The sequence below is a fragment of the Salmo trutta genome, chromosome 21 (genome assembly GCF_901001165.1).
Source record: "Salmo trutta chromosome 21, fSalTru1.1, whole genome shotgun sequence".
NCBI classification, from domain to species: domain Eukaryota; kingdom Metazoa; phylum Chordata; class Actinopteri; order Salmoniformes; family Salmonidae; genus Salmo; species Salmo trutta.
In genome coordinates, this window is record NC_042977.1 from 11249579 (window position 1) to 11274342 (window position 24764).

General features: G+C 42.5%; 1 protein-coding gene across 4 annotated transcripts; it reads left to right on the forward strand.

Moving 5' to 3' along the window:
* The first annotated feature begins 2311 nt into the window (after positions 1-2311).
* Positions 2312-24124, forward strand: LOC115156675 (UDP-N-acetylglucosamine transporter). 4 transcript variants are annotated; one of them, XM_029704217.1, is made up of 8 exons: positions 2312-2871; positions 14345-14583; positions 14739-14893; positions 16462-16584; positions 16869-17043; positions 19369-19487; positions 21725-21858; positions 22229-24124. In XM_029704217.1, the coding sequence occupies exons 2-8, from the start codon at positions 14373-14375 to the stop codon at positions 22320-22322; spliced, it is 1011 nt and encodes a 336-aa protein (XP_029560077.1). In that variant the 5' UTR covers positions 2312-2871; positions 14345-14372; the 3' UTR covers positions 22323-24124. The 4 variants fall into 4 exon arrangements, with proteins under 4 accessions (XP_029560077.1, XP_029560076.1, XP_029560075.1 ...); XM_029704216.1 differs by having other exon boundaries at positions 2313-2871; positions 14307-14583; XM_029704215.1 differs by lacking the exon at positions 2312-2871 and adding an exon at positions 7564-7852 and having other exon boundaries at positions 14307-14583.
* The last annotated feature ends 640 nt before the right edge of the window (positions 24125-24764 follow it).

Consider the following 24764-nt stretch of genomic DNA (forward strand, 5'->3'; position numbering starts at 1 on the left):
GATTAAAGCATCCGCCAACTCCTGGACAGTCTGTGGTGCAACGTGGCGTTGGTGGATGGAGCGAGACATGATGTCCCAGATGTGCTCAATTGGATTCAGGTCTGGGGAACGGGCGGGCCAGTCCATAGCATCAATGCCTTCCTCTTGCAGGAACTGCTGACACACTCCAGCCACATGAGGTCTAGCATTGTCTTGCATTAGGAGGAACCCAGGGCCAACCGCACCAGCATATGGTCTCACGAGGGGTCTGAGGATCTCATCTCGGTACCTAATGGCAGTCAGGCTACCTCTGGCGAGCACATGGAGGGCTGTGCGGCCCCCCAAAGAAATGCCACCCCACACCATGACTGACCCACCGCCAAACCGGTCATGCTGGAGGATGTTGCAGGCAGCAGAACGTTCTCCACGGCGTCTCCAGACTCTGTCACGTCTGTCACGTGCTCAGTGTGAACCGGCTTTCATCTGTGAAGAGCACAGGGCGCCAGTGGCGAATTTGCCAATCTTGGTGTTCTCTGGCAAATGCCAAACGTCCTGCACGGTGTTGGGCTGCAAGCACAACCCCCACCTGTGGACGTCGGGCCCTCATACCACCCTCATGGAGTCTGTTTCTGACCATTTGAGCAGACACATGCACATTTGTGGCCTGCTGGAGGTCATTTTGCAGGGCTCTGGCAGTGCTTCTCCTGCTCCTCCTTGCACAAAGGCGGAGGTAGCGGTCCTGCTGCTGGGTTGTTGCCCTCCTACGGCCTCCTCCATGTCTCCTGATGTACTGGCCTGTCTCCTGGTAGCGCCTCCATGCTCTGGACACTACGCTGACAGACACAGCAAATCTTCTTGCCACAGCTCGCATTGATGTGCCATCCTGGATGAGCTGCACTACCTGAGCCACTTGTGTGGGTTGTAGACTCCGTCTCATGCTACCACTAGATTGAAAGCACTGGCAGCATTCAAAAGTGACCAAAACATCAGCCAGGAAGCATAGGAACTGAGAAGTGGTCTGTGGTCCCCACCTGCAGAACCACTCCTTTATTGGGGGTGTCTTGCTAATTGCCTATAATTTCCACCTGTTGTCTATTCCATTTGCACAACAGCATGTGAAATGTATTGTCAATCAGTGTTGCTTCCTAAGTGGACAGTTTGATTTCACAGAAGTGTGATTGACTTGGAGTTACATTGTGTTGTTTAAGTGTTCCCTTTATTTTTTTGAGCAGTGTATAATGTATGGATTTTGCACACTGACCTTCTTGACCCTATTCTTTTACAAAGGGACATGTTCAAGGTCATCGTTATTTCGAGCATGTTGCACAGATGGGCAGACATTAAGCCTTAATTCCTTGACATTATATAATTCTTGGGATAAATAAATTATGGCACCATTGCATCACATCCAAAAGTGATAATGTTTAACATTGCAAGGTTACATGATTGAATAATGAATCGGATGCAGCTGAGATGCAAAACACTAAGTTGTTGAATTTAGTGGAAACCTGCTCATTTGTAACAAGCTTGATAACAAGCATTAGTTGTTACACTTGTTACAGACTGCAACTACTACCAGGTACATGTTATTACATTGTAACTATCTACAATACTTGTTAGTTTAATTACACATGTAATTACACAGTAATAATGCACCCTTAAAAGGAAGTCTTACCTAATAATCAAACATAGATTTATTGGTAAATGAAAAACCGGTAGGCTGTTTGCTGCCCAATTATACAAGAGTAATTATAATGACCCTTATTCACAAAACACAACAGATGACAGCCGAAGAGACATCATAATGAGTTATAGGCCTAATAATGAAGATTTATTGGTAATAAATGAACAACTGGTAGACTAATAACTAAAGTCAACATTCCTTTTAGTTTCCTGTTCAGACTATAAGTGTGTTATGTGTGTTTTGTTAACATTCAAATGGAACAGTATGATTCTCTTATCAAGAATAGTGCCTTTTAGCTCTCCCAGTCTTGTTTCACACGGTCGGGAACTGACCAATAAAAACGTGTTAAGAAATTAAAACCATCTAACCAATTACATAGCACTGGTGTAACGCCTGTCGCTGTTGATCCTCCCACTTTCAGACACTCGACGTAATTGCGGTCAGCCAGCTGGTCCAAACAAATGACTGAAATGAACGAGTCACTCAGAAAAACGAATCAAGTCTCTTGAGTCAGTAAAAAGAGTCGTTCAAAAAGAACGAATCGTTCGCGAACAGAACATCACTAGCGTAACCGTATGCGCGCTGAAATCGACGCCCACCATGGTTTTTATCATCGCCCAACATCCGGCGAAATGGCGCGAAAAGGGTGTGTCCCGTGCTCGAGTTAGCGGCAGGCGGAGAAGCCTGCCACTTTCGCAGAACGGATGAAGCCTGACCTGGAATGTGAAGCTAATTGACCTCCGTAGCACGGATGAAGCATGACCTGGAAAGTGAAGCTAACTGAAGCCGGCTAGCTTAATAAAAGCCTGAGTAGATCTAGCTTGTTTCGCAGTATACCCACTCTGGTGTCGCTTTTTTAGGGATAAAGTATTTTCAACCGAATATACGTTTCCCCTGAAACACGGATGAGGGAACTCCGCTCAGGCAGAGTTTCTAAACCTCGGTTAGGGACAAGTAAACTGAAACATGTTGATAGTTTGTGGAGGAAGGTTACAGCCAGATGTACAAAGAGAAGTGCTGAGAAAGAAAGCCCACATTCCAGGAATGAATGTCTTGACATCAGCATCTCTGCCATTTAGACTATTTATTTCTGCCAGAAGTCTGTTAGACCAGTCGGAAGAGTGGGAAAGTGAGAGAGAGAGAGAGACAAGTTATTTGAATAAATTGTCATCATAAGTATTTTCCCCAGCTCACCTCTCCTACTACAGGTATGTTGCGACTGCATTCAAGTGTTTACTGTAATTCAAAACACGTGTATATGTCAAGATTCGCACGCCAGCAAGAAACCTACTGTTGTATCTGCAACATGAGTACGGTTACATGCACACAGTAACACGATTGTTGTGGTTAGTCAGATTAATATCATAGTTCGTTTGAAACGTTTACATGCTTTGCAAGGACGATTTCCATAATAACCCAGTTTACATGGACACATCTAAAATCAGGCTACCCGATGGGACTTAAAGGGGAATAGAAACAGGTTATGGGTAGCGGCATCATTAATTGCCATAATAAAAACTGATGTCAATGCATCATTGGTAGGAGTGAGCAAATTGTGAGTTTTGGCATGGAGAATGAAACTGAATGCTGCCAACGGGAGGTGCCTCGCCTTTACTCATAGACTGTTAAAAAAAATGTATGAAGCCATCGATGAAGTCACAGCCAATTGTTTCCTTTTGGAATACTCAGTGGCGCATTTGAAGATCAGGAAGTGTCATTTTAGCATGTCACCATCTTGCTACATGGAGGAGTTTTTTGGAACCATCACATGCGCAGTTTGAGCTATAGGAAGTGATTTTACAGGCTAGCTCAGTGCTCCGCCCTCTCATTGAGTATCTCAAGTTGAAGGCCGACTGAGTTACTGCAGGCTGCCATTAGCAACTAAATAATTTTTTTAAACCTTGTTTTATTTAACTTTTATTTAACTAGGCAAGTCAGTTAAGAATATATTCTTATTTACGATGACGGCTTAACTTAGTCTGTGTGTGATTTTAAAGTAATCGGTTCAAGGACATGCATCTGGTGAAATAGAAGCAATTATTGTTACCATTATTGTGTTTGATGTTAAAAAAAATAAATGTATATATATATATATATATATATATATATATATATATATATATATAAATATTGACCATGAAGATCACCATTTTCCCAATCACGATAATGGGGCATCCTGTTTTATGGAAACAATGCCTGCAGTACCGCGGTCTGCCTTCAACTTGAAATCCTCGAAGCGAGGGCGCAGTTGCTCTACCCTGCCATTACTTTCAAAATACAGAAGTCATCCTGGTATGAAGCTTTATGCATCATATGACGCAAAATGTATCATACGGGAATGATTTCTCTATTTTGAAAGTTACATATCTTGAAAACTTGATATGTCAACAATGGACTAATGAAACAAATACCAAAATATAGTTTTGGGGTGGAATTTGTCTTTAAGGATTCCAGCTTTAAATGGTATACGACAAATGTAATTCCAAATAATAATAAGGTTTAAGTACAAGATTTCAATCACATTAAATATCTAAATACTTACAGTGCATTTGGAAAGTATTCAGACCCCTTCCCTTTTTCCACATTTTGTTAGGTTACAGCCTTATCCTAAAATTGATTAAATAAATGTGTTTCCTCATCAATCTACACAATACCCAAAATGACAAAGCGAAAACAGGTTTTTAGAAATTTTTACAAATGTATTAAAAATATTCAACATAAATACCTTATTTACATAAGTATTCAGACCCTTTGCTATGACACTCGAAATTGAGCTCAGGTGTATCCTGTTTCTATTGATCATCCTTGAGATGGTTCTACAATGTGATTGAAGTCCACCTGTGGTAAATTCAATTGATTGACATAATTTGGAAAGGCACACCATCAAAGGCCTCCATCATTCTTAAGTGGAAGAAGTTTGGAACCACCAAGACTCTTCCTAGGGCTGTCCACCCAGCCTAACTGAGCAATTGGGGGAGAAGGGCCTTGGTCAGGGAGGTGACCAAGAACCCGAAGGTCACTCTGACAGAGCTTCAGAGATCCTCTGTGGAGATGGGAGAACCTTCCAGAAGGACAACCATCTCTGCAGCACTCCACCAATCAGGCCTTTAAGGAAGAGTGGCCAGATGGAAGCCACTCCTCAGTAAATGGCTAAAGGACTCCCAGACCATGAGAAACACGATTCTCTGGTCTGGTGAAGTATGGTGGTGGCAGCATCAGGCTGTGGGATGTTTTTCAGCGACAAGGACAGGGATCAAGGGAAAGATGAACGGAGAAAAGTACAGAGAGACCCTTGATGAAAACCATCTCCAGAGCGCTCAAGACCTCAGACTGGGGTGAAGTTTCACCTTCCAACAGGACAACAACCCTAAGCACACAGCCAAGACAAAGCAGGAGTGGCTTCGGGACAAGTCTGAATGTCCTTGAGTGACCCAGCCAGAGCCCGGACTTGAACCAGATCTAACATCTCTGGAGAGACCTGAAAATAGCTGTGCAGCGACATTTCCCATCCATCCTGACAGAGCTTGAGAGGATCTGCAGAGAATGGGAGAAACTCCGCAAATACAGGTGTGCCAAACTTGTAGCGTCATATCGAATAAGACTCTAGGCTTTAATCGCTGCCAAAGGTGCTTCAACAAAGTATTGAGAAAAGGGTCTGAATTTTTTTATTTAACCAGGCAAGTCAGTTAAGATCAAAAACTTATTTACAATGACGGCCTAGGAACAGTGGGTTAACTGCCTAGTTTAGGGGCAGAACGACAGATTTTTACCTTGTCAGCTCGGGGATTCGATCTAGCAACCTTTCGCTTACTGGCCCAACCACTAGGCAACCCGCCAAACTGAATACTTATGTAAATGTAATATTTCAGTTTATACATTTGCAAAAATTCTAAAAACCTGTTTTTGCCTTGTCATTATAGGGTATTGTGTGTAGGTTGTTGAATTTTTTAACATTTTTTAAATCCATTTTGGAACAAGGCTGTAACGTAACAAAATGTAGAAAAAGTCAAGGGGTCTGAATACTTTCCGAGTGCACTGTACTTCAAAATGTTTGAAAGTAATTAATATTGTATTTGAACCCAGGTCTGGTTCCTAAGAAGGCAGAGTGGTGTGTGTGTGTTAGGATGACTGCGTGTGCATATGCGTGTGTGTGTGAAGGTCGGCTTTCTTGCTACTCAGTGCTTTGACATCCCTACACCCCTTCCCCTCCGCTTCCCGGTATACACACAGAGAGGGATTATGTGGCCACTCCCCACGAGCAGCAGCTGGAGAGTGTCTACATAATGAGGCCACTGTGTTGTTGCCTCGTCACCACTCTGCTCTCTCACCGTTAGCCCGACTTGCTCTCTGCACCTACGTTACCTACTCACTAGTAGAGAATGAACACATTTATTTTCCATTTTATGCTACAAAGTAGGCCTAACTAATATTTACTTATGAAATTGCAGTTTCTCTCCCAGATGAAGTTCCAGTGGCTGTTGTGTGCAGTTAAACTGGAGATTACTTAGCCTACACAACTGGGCTTACTGAGAGTGAGACTTAACTGAGATGATTTACAAATAGTTGAGCACTCATTTACATTATTTGCATATACACTACATGGCCAAAAGTATGTGGATAAGCCTTCAAATTAGTTGCTGACAAGTGTATAAAATTGAGCACACAGCCATGCAATCTCCATAGACAAACATTGGCAGTAGAATGGCCCGTACTGAAGAGCTCAGTGACTTTTTCAACGTGGCACCGGCATAGGATGCCACCTTTCCATCTAGTCAGTTCGTCAAATTTATGCCCTGCTGGATCTGCCCCGGTCAACTGTAAGGGCTGGTATTGTGAAGTGGAAACGTCTAGGAGCACCAACGGCTCAGCCATGAAGTGGTAGGTCACACAAGCTCACAGAACGTGGCCACCGATTGCTGAAGAGCGTAGCGTGTGAAAATTGTTTGTCCTCGGTTGCAACACTCACTACCGAGTTCCAAATTGCCTCTGGAAGCAACGTCAGCACAAGAACTGTTTGTCAGGAGCTTCATGAAATGGATTTCCATGGCCGAGGAGTAGTATAGTGCCAACTTTAAAGTTCGGTGGAGGAGGAATAATGGTCTGGGACTGTTTTTCATGGTTTGGGCTAGGCCCCTTAGTTCCAGTGGAAGGGAAATAACGCTACAGCATACAATTATATTCTAGACGATTCTGTGATTCCAACTTTGTGGCAACAGTTTGGGGAAAGCCCTTTTCTGTTTCAGCATGACAATGCCCCCGTGCACAAAGCGAGGTCCATACAGAAATGGTTTGTCGAGATCGGTGTGGAAGAACTTGACTGGCCTGCACAGAGCCCTGAACCCCATTGAACACCTTTGGGATGAATTGGAACGCCGACTGCAAACCAGGCCTAATCGCCCAACATCAGTGCCCGACCTCAGCAATGTTCCAACTAGTTCCATCTAGTGAAAAGCCTTCCCAGAAGAGTGGAGGCTGTTATAGCAGCAAAGGGGGGACCAACTCCATATTAATGCCCATGATTTTTGAATGAGATGTTTCGAAGAGCAGGTGTCCACATACCTTTGGCCATGTAGTGTATCAGTGGTAACATTTTTTGCCCTTAATCGGCTAAATCTACCACAAACCCAACTCCGATTAGTGTCAGGTGCTGATGGGAAATGCAAAACCTGAAAAACAACAAAAAGTCTCTGCACACTTCCAGTCAGATGCACATTTATTTTAATAGTTGCTACGCTTTCGGTCCGTCGACCTTCATCAGAGCGTCACATTTTTCCATTGAAATGAAGTCCCCTGAATGCACTCAAAAGAAACCCAAAGCCTGACAATCTTGCTTGGTGACATTGCAGTGGTGGGTTGAGACAGGGGAGCCTGAATAAACTAGGACTATGGGTAACAGAGTTAGAAACAGTGCCTGCCTGTGAGTGTGCTTACAGCTGGCCCAGTCAGCATGCGTAAACAACTTACAGTCCACGACCGGGGCCCTGCCCTTACAGGATTCTGACCTAGCTCTTGCAACACCACTGAATATCCTTCTCCCATCCTGCTCACCAGTCACTGAGCACTAAGCACATGGGAAGGAGTGGCAGCCTGCCTCTCTCCTCTTGCTCAAATCTCTTCTCTAGCTGGCCACGGTGACACAGCTGACTTTACCTCCAGGAGCCACGTTGCCTCCTCAGCCATCCTTCTATGGTTTGTCTTGTTTTATTGATTGGGGGTAGGGAAGGGGGTTGAGCGTGGGGTATTAGCTCAGGAGAGGATGTTCCTAGGTGGGGCCAACAGTAGCCTAAGGTTATGAGTTGATCAGGAAAGGTTTGTGGAGTTTTTGTGGGACAAGTTATAGCTCAAGACGCACTGGTAGGATTGTCAAACATTTGCCTGCCGACAGTACTTAGCACCTCTGAACGGAGGAGTGTTGGCAGTCAATCTCTTTTGTTTTAACGGCAGAGACTTTGAAGTCGTCAGCCACTCAGCCTTGTTAAAATATTCCAAACTAGAAGGTGGCAGTACCTTCTATTATGATACTTAGGTGCCGATACTATATGTATTGCAATTCGATATTGTTTTTATTGCGATTCGATGTTCCAAACATATTGCTCACCAAATGTCTGCTGCAGAGGGACAAGAGATAGCCAAGTTTTGATCATGAGTCATGGAAATAAGTGCTGAAAACAAATTGGCTCCCTGTTTAAAAAGAAGATTGAGAACAAGCTATGAAGGAAAAATTGGTGCAGGTACAGCCAACTAGCGCAAAAAAAAAAGATTTGATATTGTCGATACGATATATTAATATATTGTCAAAAATAATATCCTGAAATGTAACTGTATAGATTTTTTTTCTTCTCCCCATCACAAATGTTAGCTAGCTGTGCTAATGTTGCTATTTTGTACAAAGCCCTTGTTGATCGTAGCCAGATGGCCACAGCTAGATGTCTACCTAGCAAGATGACAAAAACTATTTAATTCACTGTCCATAATCCCATACTGCCAGTGCCAGCCCATAGCCAAATGCTTAGCTAACTAGCGAACATTAGCATATCCGCTAGCTAGCACAACGTGTCGTTAGCTAGCAAAGTACACTGCACTAACTCAGCAGCTAACATAGACAGCTGTTTCATGGAAACTAAATCAGTAGGATTTAACAATATCAATACTAGCTACAGTGATTAGCTGGCTTGGGAGAAGTATTTAGTGTGTGTGAATTGCGTCTGTGCACTTAGCTAGCTACCATCCTATAGTCTACATTGAATATGAAGTGTGACTGTCTCATGACATTTAACCATGGATGTACTGAGAAAATGCCCTCTTTTTTCCCCCTTTTTGTTGTCACTCCTGCTGGCTCCCCCACGTGGGGGTTCGTGCTCTCTGATTGGATCAAAGTCAAGTTGTTGGCCAATGATGAGCATTGCGATTCTGAAATCCCATCAGAAACACGTTGGGTCGTTTTCACGGATTTCTTTTTCCTTACAACGGGTCAAACTGATGTCATCTGGACATTTTGCACAGAAAATCTTTACATTATACCCCCCCTAGTCCCTAAACTTCTTTGCTTTACCGATGTCAACTAGGTCAAAAGAATGAATTCAATCTATTACATTATTCTGTTGAGCAAGGGTTTATTTAATCTTCTAGGGCAACATCCCAGCTAGCAATGAGGAATCGGCCCAGAAGCCGTCCTCTTTCAGGGGACCGGAACTGATTCAATCGGCCCGGAATTGTGTGTCGGACTCGGCCCGGAATCAAAATGAATGACTGCCCAGATAATACATTGGGCCGTTTCCGTCTACCGGAATTCAGCCAACTTTGCCAGCATCTTACCTGAATCCCCCCGGAAATGTAAATAAATGTATACAAAATTACCTGATTTTTAGTAATTTTAAATATTACTATTATACATTTTATACATACTAATTATACCCATCCACAAAAAAAAAAAAACATTTTGTGTCGGAGAAAACACCATACACCTGGTGAATGTGTCAGCGTGCTTGCGCCTAGCCCTCCACAGGGGTCGCTACAGCGTTATAGGACAAGGACATCCCTGCCGGCCAAACCCTCCCCTAACTCGGACGACGCTGGGCCAATTGTGCGTCGCTTTTAGGGTCTCCCGGTCGTGGCCGGCACGGGTCTCGAACCAGCATATGTAGCAATGCAGTTTGCACTACGATGCAGTGTCCATGCACCATGCCCAAACCCGACGCGCACAAATTGATTTTGTCCCCCCACACCAAATGCGATCACGACACGCAGGTTGAAATATCAAAACAAACTCTGAACCAATTGTATTAATTTGGGGACAGGTTGAAAAGCATTAAACATGTATGGCAATTTAGCTAGCTAGCTTGCAGTTGGTAGCTAATTTGTCCTATTTAGCTAGCTAGCTTGCTGTTGCTAGCTAATTTATCCTGGGATATAAACGTTGAGTTGTTATTTTACCTGAAATGCACAAGGTCTTCTACTCCGACAATTACTCCACACATAAAACGATCAACCGAATTGTTTCTAGTCATCTCTCCTCCTTTCAGGATTTTTCTTCTTTGGACTTTATATGGCGATTGGCATTTCATAATAAGGTGTATAACCAACCTCAGTTCCTCTTTCAATCACCCACGTGGGTGTAAGAAATGAGGAGATGGCACGTGGGTATATACTTCTAAAAGCCAATGAGGAGATGGGAGAGGCAGGACTTGCATCGCGTTCGGCATCACAAATAGAAGCAACTTCTATTTTAGCGCCTGGCAACGCAGACACTCGTTGGCGTGCACAAGCAGTGTGGGTGCAATGATTGAATAACATGTATGTGTACATTTATTTTGCAACGCTCGCGAACGCGACGCGTCCAGTTTGGGTAGCATGTTAGACCGCTGCGTATGGTTCCATAGCTGCGCCACTCGGGAGGCTTCAGCCGCAAAGTTTTTAATGCTTATCAATTGCCTTGCACAAAGTATCAAAATACTAAAGTACTACACAGGACTCTTAAAGAATTTTATTTAAATGTTAATTGTATTTTTTGATCACAGAAACAATGACAAAATATGGAAAAATAATTAAATGTTAATTATATAAAGAAGCCTGTGTAATCATCTGCCAGAGAGTAGCCCCAATCGGCCCGAGGCCCCAAGTAACTCTCACCGGAATCGGCCCGAGCCCCAAGTAATACATTTGGGACAGATAACTCACACCGGAATCGCACCGAGCTCAATCCCCGCATCCTAGCCATAAGTAATACTGCAGAAGGCAGCGCAGACTCAGACCACATGACGTCGGCCGAGTCTGGCTCTCAGCCGAGTGCCCCGACTCAGCCGGAATCGGCCCAGATCCACTGTGCTATCTGGGATATAATGACAAAAGAGAAGCTACATGTATCAAGTTTACTAACAAATAGCCTACGAAAATGTTGGAAATCGTAAGCAGAAATCTAAATCGGGTAAAGAAATTATCCTGCACCCCCTGTCAAAAAGTTGTTGTGCAGTCTTTTGACTGTAGCCTATATCACATTTTCTATATTTGCGGGTTAGGGTTGGGTGGTGTCCTTAGATTTTCACTATCACATATTGTCGGGCGGTTGCAGATGGGTTGTTAGCAATTGCGCGCTGGTGCGGGTGAACAAACAACTGACCCGCGCACCACTAATAAGTACCTATCGGCAGTGAGATTCTCAGTGTGTTTCATGCTTTAGGCGTGTAGTCTGTTCTTGTTGGTCTTGGTTGGTGTGTGCATAAAGTTCAGTTTAGGCATGGTAGGCAATATAAAGCTTTCTATTTCAGATGGAGGCTAGTATGTTTCTGTGGCCGTTTCCATTTCAGACATAAGCTAGTCACGTTGTGGGGATGTTATCTGGATTTCTGTTGGTGGCATTGTCAATAGGCTTGGGCGGTATACTGTATAAAGGGTTATTTTGAAATACTGCTAAAATTATGTTCAGTACCATACAAAAGTAATCACACCCCTTAACATTTTCCACATTTTGTTGTGTTACAAATTGGGATTAAAATCTATTTAATTCTAAAAAAAAATTGACAACGATCTACACAAAATACTATGTAATATCAAAATGGAAGAAAAATTGTAACTTTTTAATAAAACACTAATATATCTTGATTAGATAAGTATTATAGCTGTGAGTCTTTCTGGGTAAGTCTCTAAGAGCTTTGTACACTTGGATTGTACAATATTTGCCCATTATTCTTTAAAAAAGTATTAACATTCTATCAAGTTGGTTGTTGATCATTGCTAGACAATTAAATTCTGTAACTGTTTTAAAATCCCCATTGGCCTCATGGTGAAATCCCTGAGCGTATTTTTCCCCTCTCCAGCAACTGAGTTAGGAAGGGTGCCCTTTGTAGTGGCTGGGTGTATTGATACACCATCGAAAGCGTAATTAGCAACTTCTCCATGCTCAAAGGGATATTCCCCCCCCAAAAAAATTATCTACCAATAGGTACCCTTTTTTGCGAACCATTGGAAAACCTCCCTGGTCTTGAATCTGTGCTTGAAATTCACTGCTCGATTGAGGGACCTTACAGATAATTTTATGTGTGGGGTACAGAGATGGGGTAGTCGTTTAAGATTGTTGGTTACAGCAGAGACCATCAATCCCCTCCTGGATCGAGATCTCTGTTGTCTACATTTTTTTGTGTGTCAAATTTATATTTTTATTATCATTATTTTTCTACAGATAAAATTACATTTGGAAAGAAATAATGCCCTTTGTGTCTGTAATACCGCATACCTCGGTATGATACAAGGGCGGTATGAAGGTACAGTACCAGTCAAAACTTTGGACACACCTACTCATCTCCTCTATACCACCCCTACCTTGTCAAAACACAACTGATTTGGCTCAAACACATTAAGAAGGAAAGAAATTCCATAAATTAACTTTTGACAAGGCACACCTGTTAATTGAAATGCATTCCATGTGATTAACTGATGAAGCTGGTTGAGAGAATGCCAAGATTGTGCAAAGCTGTCGTCAAGGCAAAGGGTGGCTACTTTGAATAATCTAAAATATATTTGGATATGTTTAACACTTTTTTGGTTACTACATGATTCAATATGTGTTATTTCATAGTTTTGATGTCTTCACTATTATTCTACAATGTAGAAAATAGTAAAAACAAATAAAAACTGTTGAATGAGTAGGTGTGTCCAAACTTGATGTTGATGGAGATGTCATTTTCCTGGCACCACTCCCCCAGCGCCACCACTGTACCAGGGCCCTTATTTGCCTTCTGTACATTTTAGAGATTTTACCTTGTCTGTTACCAAAAACCCAATTTAAAAAATAAAAAAAAATTCAGGGAGGATAATGAAAAGTTCACATAAGTAACATGTAAAGGTAGACCTACCAAATAGTTATAGTGTTTTTACTGATAATTTGGTGTATGATCTATGAAGTGATTTAAAACATGTAATAACAGAATATTGACACCTACCCATGAGCCCCCCCCCCTTTTTTTTATGTAACCACCCCTCACCCACTGAGCACCAACTGACCAAGGAAAAGTAGAAATTGTCAGTCCAACTTTGAACCAATCATAGACATCTGTTTCACTAGTTTTGACAGCACAGTACTGTACTTTACTGTTCTGAAATATGCTGTACTGTGAGACATACTTTCAATCTTAATTTGGAGTAGATATTTAAGAGTTTTTGGAAAACATGGTCACGTTAAAAACTGAGGGAGATTTGACCGTCATTCTGTTACCAAACTTCACATCTGCATTGTTTTTTCTAGTCAATGTGTTGTGTAAAATTATCAGTTGTATGGTTTAGCTTTGCAATCAATGGTTCTTGTTTGGCATACTTTTCTCCGAAAAAAAATCTGAGTCTCAGTGTGCCATTCTGTTTCCGTGGAATTGCCCTGAAGTCTATCATTGTATTTATATAATTAAGTTCTAACTCTCAGTAGTTAATAGTTGAATGAATGTCTGTCTTTATATTTTGTCTTTTGACCACTGTACACAGATGAGACTAAACGTTATAGTACTTACTATGTGCATGTTTGAGTTGGCATGCCATGCATACCGGTATTTCAAGTATGCATATGGTTTGTTTGTATTTTGCCTACTCCTTTGTCGTTGTCAAGCCAAACATAGCATGACAATTCCATAAGGAGTTGGAAAAAAGAGCAGAAACAGTCTGGCACCCAGGATAGTCTGTCCTCCATTTCTAATAGCAAGCTCTTTTTTGGTGTTCATCATGTTTATTGTGGGTTAGATTCCTGCACAGTTAATGCATGTGTTTACTGTGTAAGGCCTAAATACAAGTGATTGTTAATCAACCCAAATTGTACAATGTTCCCTGCGAATATGTATTTGGCAGCTTGACTTCTCAGCAACATTTTTCATTGAATATTGATGCAAAACGATACCTAGTCAAATCAAATCAGTTGGTAGCACTTTTCGAAACGAACAACGCGGTTTCATAGTATTCCACCTAACTGTCTTAAACTCATAATAACATACATTTGATTTTTGGTAATGCGTAAACAAAGAATCTTTTCGAAATGCTATAAAAATTCAGAACTTTTATTTATAATTATCAAGGGATTGCGTGTGTTAAATAGCCGCCTTCCAGCCTGTGTCCTCACTGTCCTGTATGTCTGTCCCACAGCCTGTCTCACTGTCCATCTCTCCCACAGCCTAACCCAGGGTTGTCCCCTCTGGCCTCACCCCCTAGCTCTGAGGAGGCGTCCTGCCACGTCTCCATGTCGTTGCCCTCAGCCTCCCAGTCCCAGTCGCGCCTGAAGTACGTCTCCCTGGGAGTGCTGGTGCTGCAGACCACCTCGTTGGTGCTCACTATGAGGTACTCGCGCACGCTGCTGGGCGAGGGGCCGCGCTACCTAGCCTCCTCAGCCGTGGTTTCGGCCGAGCTGCTCAAGATCCTCACCTGCCTGCTGCTCGTCTTCTATGACCACAGTGAGTATAGTGATTGATCTGGCTGTCCGTTTGCCTGGCTTTCTGTCTGTGACACAGTGAATGGATAAACAATGACAACAAAGAAAATAGACAAAAATACTATCTATAGTATATATGCTATCTCATTCTCAAATCTCTGTTTCTCTTTATGTCAGGCTTCAGTGTTCGGGCATTGAATCGTGTGCTGAATGAAGAGATTCTCAACAAGCCCATGGAGACGTTGAAGCTGGCCATCCCATCAGGAATCTACACACTCCAGAACAACCTGCTTTATGTCGCCCTGTCCAACCTGGACGCTGCTACCTACCAGGTGAGAGATGTGACGTATGCGCTTGTGTATGGCAACATGTATAAGGGGAACAAAAGTGGACCAAGAATGGAGCTGTCGTGTCTTTGGCATCATTAAAACGGAAGACATGTTTATCAAATAACTCTCTGTAATTATTATTACGCGATTAAACTGATTAATCGTGTAACTGTAATTAACTAGAAGGTCGGGGCACCAAGGAAAATATTCAGATTACAAAGTTATAATTTTCCTAATATAACTTTCAGATATAATATCTGATCGATTAGTCTCCTTTAATGATGTGTCATTTACCTCTTCAGTCTCATTCCAAACGTCGTAAATTGTTGGTTATCTGCACGAACCCAGTCTTCACTATGAGTCATCCATACATCAATTGTCTTAAAATCATTTATTTACTAATCTAAGTAATTCACAGAAATGCATAACAAACAGATATGGTTACAAGGAAATGATAGGAGAATGTGCCCTAGTGGGCTAAACCGGCATGGCGGCTTGTTACACAAAGAAAGGGGGTTGGGCTTGAATGAAAGAGCGGGAAGACTGAGGAACAAAGACTGCAGCTATGCTATCGTAAATACATTATCGTATGCATTCTAAATTACCGCCCATTTGGAAAAGGAAAATGCAATAAATATTTACTCTGAGCTGCGCTTCGGTAGGTTGGTCGTAGATGCTGGCCGTGTTGGCCAACAGAGGTCTTCCTGTCTTCGGAAGAATGTCACTGGTGGTAAATTGGATACGTTGTAGTATCTTCGTTGTGTGTTATATTGGTTACGTTGTCCGTCCTTTCCTAGCCCACGTCTACAGCGGCCGCTGCTAACTCAACGGCTAGGACGTATCACTTCTGTAGTGAATGAGAGTTCAAAGTTCATACCATTCACAACCAAAGCTCACGCTGAGGTTGGCTTAGTTCTTTACTTGACATGTGAGTCCTTTTAACGCAGAGGCAGCAGACCTCATGTACCCGGAACAGAACTGGTTACATTTTGTCACTGACTTATATAGTGGCGAGGGGAGAAGGGTGTGTTTCATCGTTTATAACCCCTGTCTCTTCACAGGGGCGGGCCACTGATTGGTCAGGGCTATTTCCTTATGAAAACCCAATTCTCTCCTTTGGAAGCTAAAATTACATTTAATCTCCTAACAAAGAGTTTCAAAATCAAACATTTAAATTGCACAACAATTCCATGTGAATCTGATAACTAGAATGTGTAGACTTTCCCAGGTACAGTTTGTCGTTCTGTCATCAGTCATAATGTCTCAGATGACAACCAAACTGACATCCATACTCATTAAGTACCTGGTATATTTCCAACTGGTTCTATTACCGAAATATGGTTCCTTTCCCCCCACTTGTTTGATGTTCCCAGACTCTATATTTAACAAAGGCTATTCAAAAGTCCTTCAGTAGGGTCAGAGAGAGAGGGGAAGGGAGAAAGGTATTTATGGGGGGGGTCATAAACCTTACCCACAGGCCAACGTCATTACAGAGCCCTGAGGGACTCCACACTGTATTTCACGACCAGTTTTGACTGGCAGGAATTTAAATCGATATTGTTCCCAACCAGGTGACGTACCAGCTGAAAATCCTGACCACGGCCCTGTTCTCAGTGTCCATGCTGGGGAAGAGACTGGGGCTCTACCAGTGGCTATCTCTGCTCATCCTCATGACTGGTATCGCTCTCGTACAGGTGACAAGATTAAACGCACCCCACAAGTCAATAACTTCTCATTCATACCAAATCTAATTGGTTGATCTGTTTGGATGTGTTTTTGTCAGATTAGTCATGAATCCACATTAGGGAGGCAGATGTCTCAAGTTCACAGGTTTTTCCGAATCATTTGCATAAATCAGTGGTAACATGATCTCCATGAAAAGTTTCCAGAATTTTGCAACCATACTCCACATGCACATCCTTGTTTGTGGATGTTACATACTGAATGTTGTTGATGTACTGTGTGTTTGTCTCCACAGTGGCCTACAGAGTCTCTGGGTGGGCCATCTTCGACGCCTCTGTCTGCAGGCTCCCAGTTAGTAGGTGTGATAGCCGTACTGATAGCCTGCTTCTCCAGTGGCTTCGCTGGAGTCTACTTTGAGAAGATCCTCAAAGAGACCAAACAGAGTGTATGGGTCCGCAACATCCAGTTAGGTCAGCATCACTGGAATCTGTGTATCTGTGTGTGTGTGTGTGTGTGTAAGCAATGGAATGCTTTACAATTATTTTAAAGAATCCTCCCACAAAACCTCACCCATTTCTCTCTTTCCCTCTCTCTCTCGTTCTCTCTATCACATATTGACGCTCTCACAAACACACACGTACATACACACACACAAACACACAATCACACATGCACACACACAATCACCATATACGTATCCCTGCACATTGATATTGATACTGGTATTGACCTTGTATATAGTGTATATTCAAAAAAAAATATTTTGTGTATTTTACCTGACTTAGAATTATTGATTCTGTACTCTTTTTAAGACACTTTACGATGTCTTTTGTTTTTTATATTGAATACTGCATTGTTGAGTAAGAGCTTGCAAGTAAGCATTTCACTGTACTGTTTTTCACCTGCTGCATCTGGGTCAGATGGTTTAGACCCTTTCTTCTTTAAGGTTGCTGCCCCTATCATCGCAAAGCCTATCTACAACCTTTTTAACCTGTCTCTCCTTTCTGGGGAGGTTCCCATTGCTTGGAAAGCAGCCACGGTTCGTCCTTTATTTAAAAGGGGAGATCAAGCTGATCCTAACTGTTATAGGCCTATTTCTATTTTGCCCTGTTATCAAAAGTGTTGGAAAAACTTGTCAATAATCAACTGACTGGCTTTCTTGATGTCGATAGTATTCTCTCGGGTATGCAATCTGGTTTCCGCTCAGATTATGGATGTGTCACTGCAACCTTAAAGGCCCTCAATGATGTCACCATTGCACTTGATTCTAAGCAATATTGTGCTGCTATTTTTATTGACTTGGCCAAAGCTTTTGATACGGTAGACCATTCCATTCTTGTGTGCCGCCTAACGAGTATTGGTGTCTCAGAGTTCTTTGGCCTGGTTTGCTAAATACCTCTCTCAAAGAGTGCAGTGTATAAAGTCAGAAAATCTGCTGTCTCAGCCACTGCCTGTCACCAAGGGAGTACCCCAAGGCTCAATCCTAGGCCCCACGCTCTTCTCAATTTACATCAACAACATAGCTCAGGCAGTGGGAAGCTCTCTCATCCATTTATATGCAGATGACACAGTCTTATACTCAGCTGGCCCCTCCCCGGATTTTGTGTTACAACAACGCTTTCTTAGTGTCCAACAAACTTTCTCCACCCTTAACCTTGTTCTGAACACCTTTAAAACAAAGGTCATGTGGTTTGGTAAGAAGAATGCCCCTCTTCCCACAGGTGTTATTGCTACCTCTGAGGGTTTAAAGCTTGAGGTAGTCACCTCATACAAGTACTTGGGAGTATGGCTTGACGGTGCACTGTCTTTCTCACAGCACATATCAAAGCTGCAGGCGAAAGTTAAATCTAGACTTGGTTTCCTCAATCGTAATCGCTTGTCTTTCACCCCAGCTGCCAAACTAACCCTGATTCAGATGACCATCCTACCCATGCTAGATTACGGAGACATAATTTATAGATCGGCAGGTAAGGGTGCTCTTGAGCGGCTAGATGTTCTTTACCATTCGGTCATCAGATTTGCCACCAATGATCCTTATAGGACACATCACTGCACTCTATACTCCTCTGTAAACTGTTCATCTCTGTATACCTGTCACAAGACCCACTGGTTGATGCTTATTTATAAAACCCTCTTAGGCCTCACTCCCCCCTATCTGAGATATCTACTGCAGCCCTCATTCTCCACATACAACACCCGTTCTGCCAGTCACATTCTGTTAAAGGTCCCCAAAGCACAGACATCCCTGGTTCGCTCCGCTTTTCAGTTCGCTGCAGCTAGCGACTGAAACGAGCTGCAGCAAACACTCAAACTGGACAGTTGTATCTCAATCTCTTCATTCAAAGACTCAATCATGGACACTCTTACTGACAGTTGTGGCTGCTTTGTATGATATATTGTTGTCTCTACCTTCTTGACCTTTGTGCTGTTGACTTTTCCCAATAATGTTTGTACCATGTTTTTGTGCTGCTACCATGATGTTATCATGTTGTGTTGCTACCATGCTGTGTTTTGCTGCCTTGTTATGTTATTGTATTAGGTCTGTCTTTATGTAGTGTTGTGTCTCTCTTGTTGTGATGTGTGTTTTGTCCTATATTTATATTGTATTTATTTTTTTAATCCCAGGCCCCCGTCCCCGCAGGAGGCCTTTTGCCTTTTGGTAGGCTGTCATTGTAAATAAGAATTTGTCCTTAACTGACTTACCTAGTTAAATAAAGGTTAAATAAATAAATACAAATAAAATATCCTGTGCATGTGACAAATAAACTTTGATTTGATCTCTCTCCCTCTCCTAGGTTTGTTTGGTCTGGTGTTTGGTCTTATTGGAGTGTTTGTGTACGACGGAGAGAGAGTGAGGGAGTCCGGAGTGTTCCAAGGCTACAACTCACTCACCTGGACTGTTGTGGCCCTGCAGGTACTGTAAATATGCTTAAGTTATAGTTTCAAAAAGAGTATCCATTTTATTATAACGTCGGACGGGTCGGCGATTTTTTTTTTTGTGTGGAGTGCCAATTTGACAATTTATCCTACCATTGCTAACGATCTGCGTGCCAGTGATGATTTTCATATCTGCATTACAACTAATTGTGTCTATTGAATATCTAATTTCCCGAAAAATTGAAGAATTCCATAGCTCGGTAAACAGAGGCGCGCTGTCCATTAGCTCTACGGACTGGATCTTGGAACACAGATTCTCTTGGTGAATGATACAGTGGCATTTAACCACGAGGTGGCCAATCTTATCTTCAATTAGCTTTGCGAATCCTTTGTTTCCCCACCATAGCGGGGGCCCCTGTCAGTTGTAATAGTGAATGTGTTTTTAGTATCGACACCTCTCTCAAAATGATCTGTGAAGGCTCTTGCTACATCTTCTCCTTCAGTAGTACCATGCATGGGTTTAAGACAAAGCAGCTCCTCACGTACCTGCTCTGAGTCACAGTATCTTGCAACATATGTCAGACGTGGAATGTCGTTCACATCCACACTCTCATCAAGAGCCACACTAATCACAGGTGCATCCATTTAATACAACAACAAATGGCTCGGGAGGCGAAGGTCGAGTCATATGTCCTCCGAAACATGACCCACCAAACCGCGCTTCTTAATACACGCCCGCTTAACCCGAAAGCCAGCCGCAGCAATGTGTCGGAGGAAACACAGTTCAACTGATGCCTGGGGTCAGCCTGCAGGCATCCGGCCCGCCACAAGGAGTCGCTTGAGCGCGATGGGCCAGGCAAGGCCCCCCCCTCGGCCAAACCCTCCCCTAACCCGGACGACGCTGGGCCAATTGTGCCCCGCCCTATGGGACTCCCGATCACGGCCGGTTGTGATACAGTCCGGGGTCAAACCAGGGAATGTAGTGACATTTCTAGCACGGCGATGCAGTGCCCTATACCGCTGCACCACTCGGGAGGCCCACAGGTGCCTCTTTTAACGCTATAGTTTGCTGTTCCATTACATTTTCAACCATCTCGGTAATTCGCCTTTCAACAGTTCTGGCAGACACAGGCATGTCTTTTATCTTTGAGATGATTGTCTTTGTTTGGCAATCCATCAAATAAAGCCTGCGACTGCTGAGGAAAGCCTCCTTGATATATTCCCCATTAGTAAATAGTTTTCCATGTTTAGCAATGCACTGCAACTTTATAGCTCCCCTCTGTAGCTTGATTTTTGACTGCATGTAGATTTGTAAACACACTGCTTTGCTTTTCATACCTGGACACGGCCCTCTTGATTCCTTCAGTCTTGTCCGCCTCATCCTTGAAGTTTTTCCTCATGTCTCGTTTCAAAATGACGGGGTACACTTAATGCCCAACAAACAACAGTTTTACAACAGAGGTCGCAAACAGACCAGTCCTTCAGTTCAATGAATCCATATTCCTTTGTCCAAGAAGCAATACATTTTTCTTTGCTGATGACATTTTGTGCCCTGAACTTTTTTAAATAACAAAAAAGAAGGCTTGCTAGGAGCTAGCTATGTGAAAACGAATCTCTCATCTTCAGCGCTGCCTTGGGTTTTGAATTTAGCGGGAGAGGCGAGGTGGGTTGTCTTGCCTTGAACTAATAATATGAAACTCCTGCAAAATCATGAAAGCCCATTGGCTGATCAGGAATGACATACCTTGGGAACTACTACATTGCAGTGAATACCAATGCAATTTCAAAACCATTGCATTCAATTTCAAATATTTTCTCCAATTAAAAAAATAAACTGCCAAAAATAAGTGAGGGAAAAAATATCTATACCAATGTTGTTTAGAAAAAAATATATAATAATTTGGGGGGTTGCTTGCCAAGCCTTGGTGTGCCAAGGCAAATACCCTCGCGTGCCAAGGCAAATACCGTCTTAGGTTGCCAACCCCTGACGTAGGCCATACAAACTTGATTTACTGTAAAGTGAGGTGAGGTGAGCGAGCGTAAAAGGAAGTGAACCTCCTTAGAAAAATACTATAACAACCTTTACTCTGACTATTCACTTTAGGTGTGTGTGCACACTTGTGTGTGTGAGAGAAAGCAAGAGTAAATGAGGGAGAGGCAAAGTATGTGTGTTCATGCATGAACGCCTATGTATTTTTTGTGTATTTTTTTTATGTGTGACTGGTTGTGTGTATTCTGTCTTTCATCAAATCCATGTCCTGTGTGTGTTTCCAGGCTCTGGGCGGGTTGGTCATAGCAGCAGTCATTAAGTATGCAGACAACATTCTGAAGGGCTTTGCCACGTCACTCTCCATCATCCTGTCAACACTCATATCCTACTTCTGGTTGAAGGATTTCGACCCCACCAGGTACACACAAACACACTTTCAGAAATAATTTGGCCAGGTCCGTATTGGACAAAAGGTTCACGTCTCCACAGACTTCAGGGGTAAAATAGAGATGAGAATAAGAAACAATATAAATCAAGGGCGCTTTCACATATACCTGTATAATCTAGATCCTGGAGGATTTGATACCCTGATCCGTGCTATAAAGCATATTTGAAACGCAAACAAATCCTGGCCTTAACCAATCCCGGTCCCTGCCCAATATCCAGGACCAGAGTACCAGCAGTTGTTCAAGGCAACAGCACCAGGGAGCTGAATTCATATGTGAAAACGCCCTAATTTTGCATTTCTGCCTATAGCTCTAACAACGTCCTCTTTCTCTCTCTCCCAGTGTGTTCTTCCTGGGAGCAATGCTGGTCATTGCTGCCACCTTCCTCTATGGTTACGAGGGCAAGAGGCCTGCCATCAGTCACAGCAAAGTATAGAGGGAGACCCACCACCCACAGCCCTGGAACCCCAAAGAAGAGAGACACGGGGCAAGATGGAGGGAGGAATATGTTGCTGAGAAGTGGTGCTGAGCAATTAACCCAAATGTCGGTTATTTTTCTGTTTTAAAACTACTAATTGACCGACCTTAGTTCAATTATTTGAATTTTATTCCATGATTTTTTTGTTGTTGTTGCTCAATACACACATTGCGCTGCAGTTTCTATAGAGATAAATAAGATCGTGCCAGAACTGTGCGATGTAGTAAGGAGTTGTAGTTTCCAACAGGCCAATGTTCTTCATAGTTTAGTGCAGAAAACGTGATAATTAACTACAAAGACCATAATTAATTTTGCGGCTACTTGTCTGGTCTGTTCCTTTTCCGCCTGCAACATAAGAGACAGAGGAATGAGCGATCAAGAGTGCATACATCCGAGAGCAGTTGCTTCGTGAGGTATTGGTATTTAGTGGTCATAAAAGCATGCCTTATTTACTGTGAAGAACTACTAAAATAGTGATTTTGTCAAACAGCTTAAGCAGCAGCTCTATAGAGATGATGACTTAGAATTAAATAATAAAGTCATCAAATAAAACGAATGTAATATACACAACAACTGAAATATTTTATTAAAGTCATGTGAATAACTGATAGTTAATAAGTGATAAGCAGTAATGGGCAGTCACTACCATATACCTGCTAAATATCTGTATGCAACCAATAACATTTGATTCGATGTAATGCATAGTGCATTTAATGTAAAAAAAAAAATAATAATTGAAAATCTGAAACCATAACGACCTCAAAAGCAATAATCACTCAGCGCTACTAAGGAGGAGCAGACCTCCTGGAAAAGGAGTGTAGGCAGAAGGAGTCCTAAGATGTTTAATGTACACAACAACAGATTGGAATCGCCTGGTTTCAAAAGGTTTCAAAACAAGGTTTTGATTGTCCAATACTGGTATTAGTAGTCAAGATGGAGGTCATAGCATTTATAAAGCTCTTTATTGAAATTCGAAGCGCTTTACGTTGCATGGGGGTAGTAATGCAACCGCACTCCCCCATAGTGACGCCATCAAGTTCTTGATCGAACAGGCTCATGAATGTGACTTCTCCACCGTTCACACTTGTATGCACGTCACACACGGTCACACACACACACGTCATGGAGCTGAAGCTACTATGATGCCTTTGTAGGGCATATGAAGGATTATTCTCACATGTGACCTCTCACCTCAGGGGTGATAGAGCCAAACTCACCAAAGCATGGAATCATGGGAAAATTGACTTTACAGGGAACAACGAGAATTCATCGATGAATCCAAGAATTCACTGCCAACGTTACTGTTTTTTTAATGTTCTATTTTTGATATATTTTATCATGTATTTGGGGAGTAGGGGAACGGGAATTTGTAGTATGAATGTATTTTAGGGGTACTGATGGTCAATAAGGCGGAGGACATTCAAATGAATGTATGCCTCACAGGTTACCGCCCCTCATTTGTTTTTGAGTGACAGCTCCACCTATTGGGAGCGTTGGGCTGTAGCACATTTACTGCAGAGGGGAGGGGTTGAGACCAATGACTGTAGAGATGCTGGATGTCCTTTTATTGGGGACAAGGAGGAAAAAGATTAAAGGAAGGAATGCTTTAAACTTGCTGCTTATTGTCCGGCCATTCAGATCCAAAGAATTACACATCCAGTTGCTGATGTTTTTATGCAAAAATGGCTTGTCATGCAAGATAAAATGAATAAATTAAGTGATCAAATGTAAAATAAGGGTCTAAACAGATGTTTTGTATTGAAAGAGCTTGTATTGTGTATGTTGTTTCATCTAGGTATGAAATCCCAAAGCAGGATTGTTTGATGAGTAAGAGGTCATAAATTATTTGATGTTTCTCAACAACTGGGTCATATTCATGAGGCACCAAATGGAACAAAATGAGCGGAAACAGGGACAGACTGCCCGAATTTGTCCAATAAGAAATGCGTTTTGTGTTGGAAAAACATTTTGCTGTGGTGTGCACTAATGAATGCAATCCTGGTTCCTATCGAGCCGAGTTCAGACAAACCAAACCAGTCTCTATAGCAACAGATCACTGAATATGTTTGGTACCAATTCAAAAGTTCATAAACTATTCATATAATATATTTTCATTTCTTTGTGTATCTAACATGGAAATAGCTTCCATCTTACAATGACAATTGTGAATGTGGATAGAAAGAGACCCAATCAATGGCAGCTATTTTGGGGACACGACAAAGCGGTCATTGTGAATATTACCACCACCCTGTCTTTCCTGATCATGTATCCTTCTATCTCTCTCGTTCAACAGTCCCTCTGTGTTTGCATAGTCTTGAAGTGGAGATGAGGGATTGGAGGCATGCAGAGAGGGGAGAAAATTATGGGAGTGATGAGAGGGAGAGGGATGGACAGACAGAT

Excerpts from the sequence above, each read along its gene's own strand:
- LOC115156675 (XM_029704215.1), top strand. Across the intron at positions 14,894-16,461 it reads TGGACGCTGCTACCTACCAG|GTGACGTACCAGCTGAAAAT; the intron begins GTGAGAGATGTG and ends GTTCCCAACCAG. Across the intron at positions 21,859-22,228 it reads AAGGATTTCGACCCCACCAG|TGTGTTCTTCCTGGGAGCAA; the intron begins GTACACACAAAC and ends TCTCTCTCCCAG.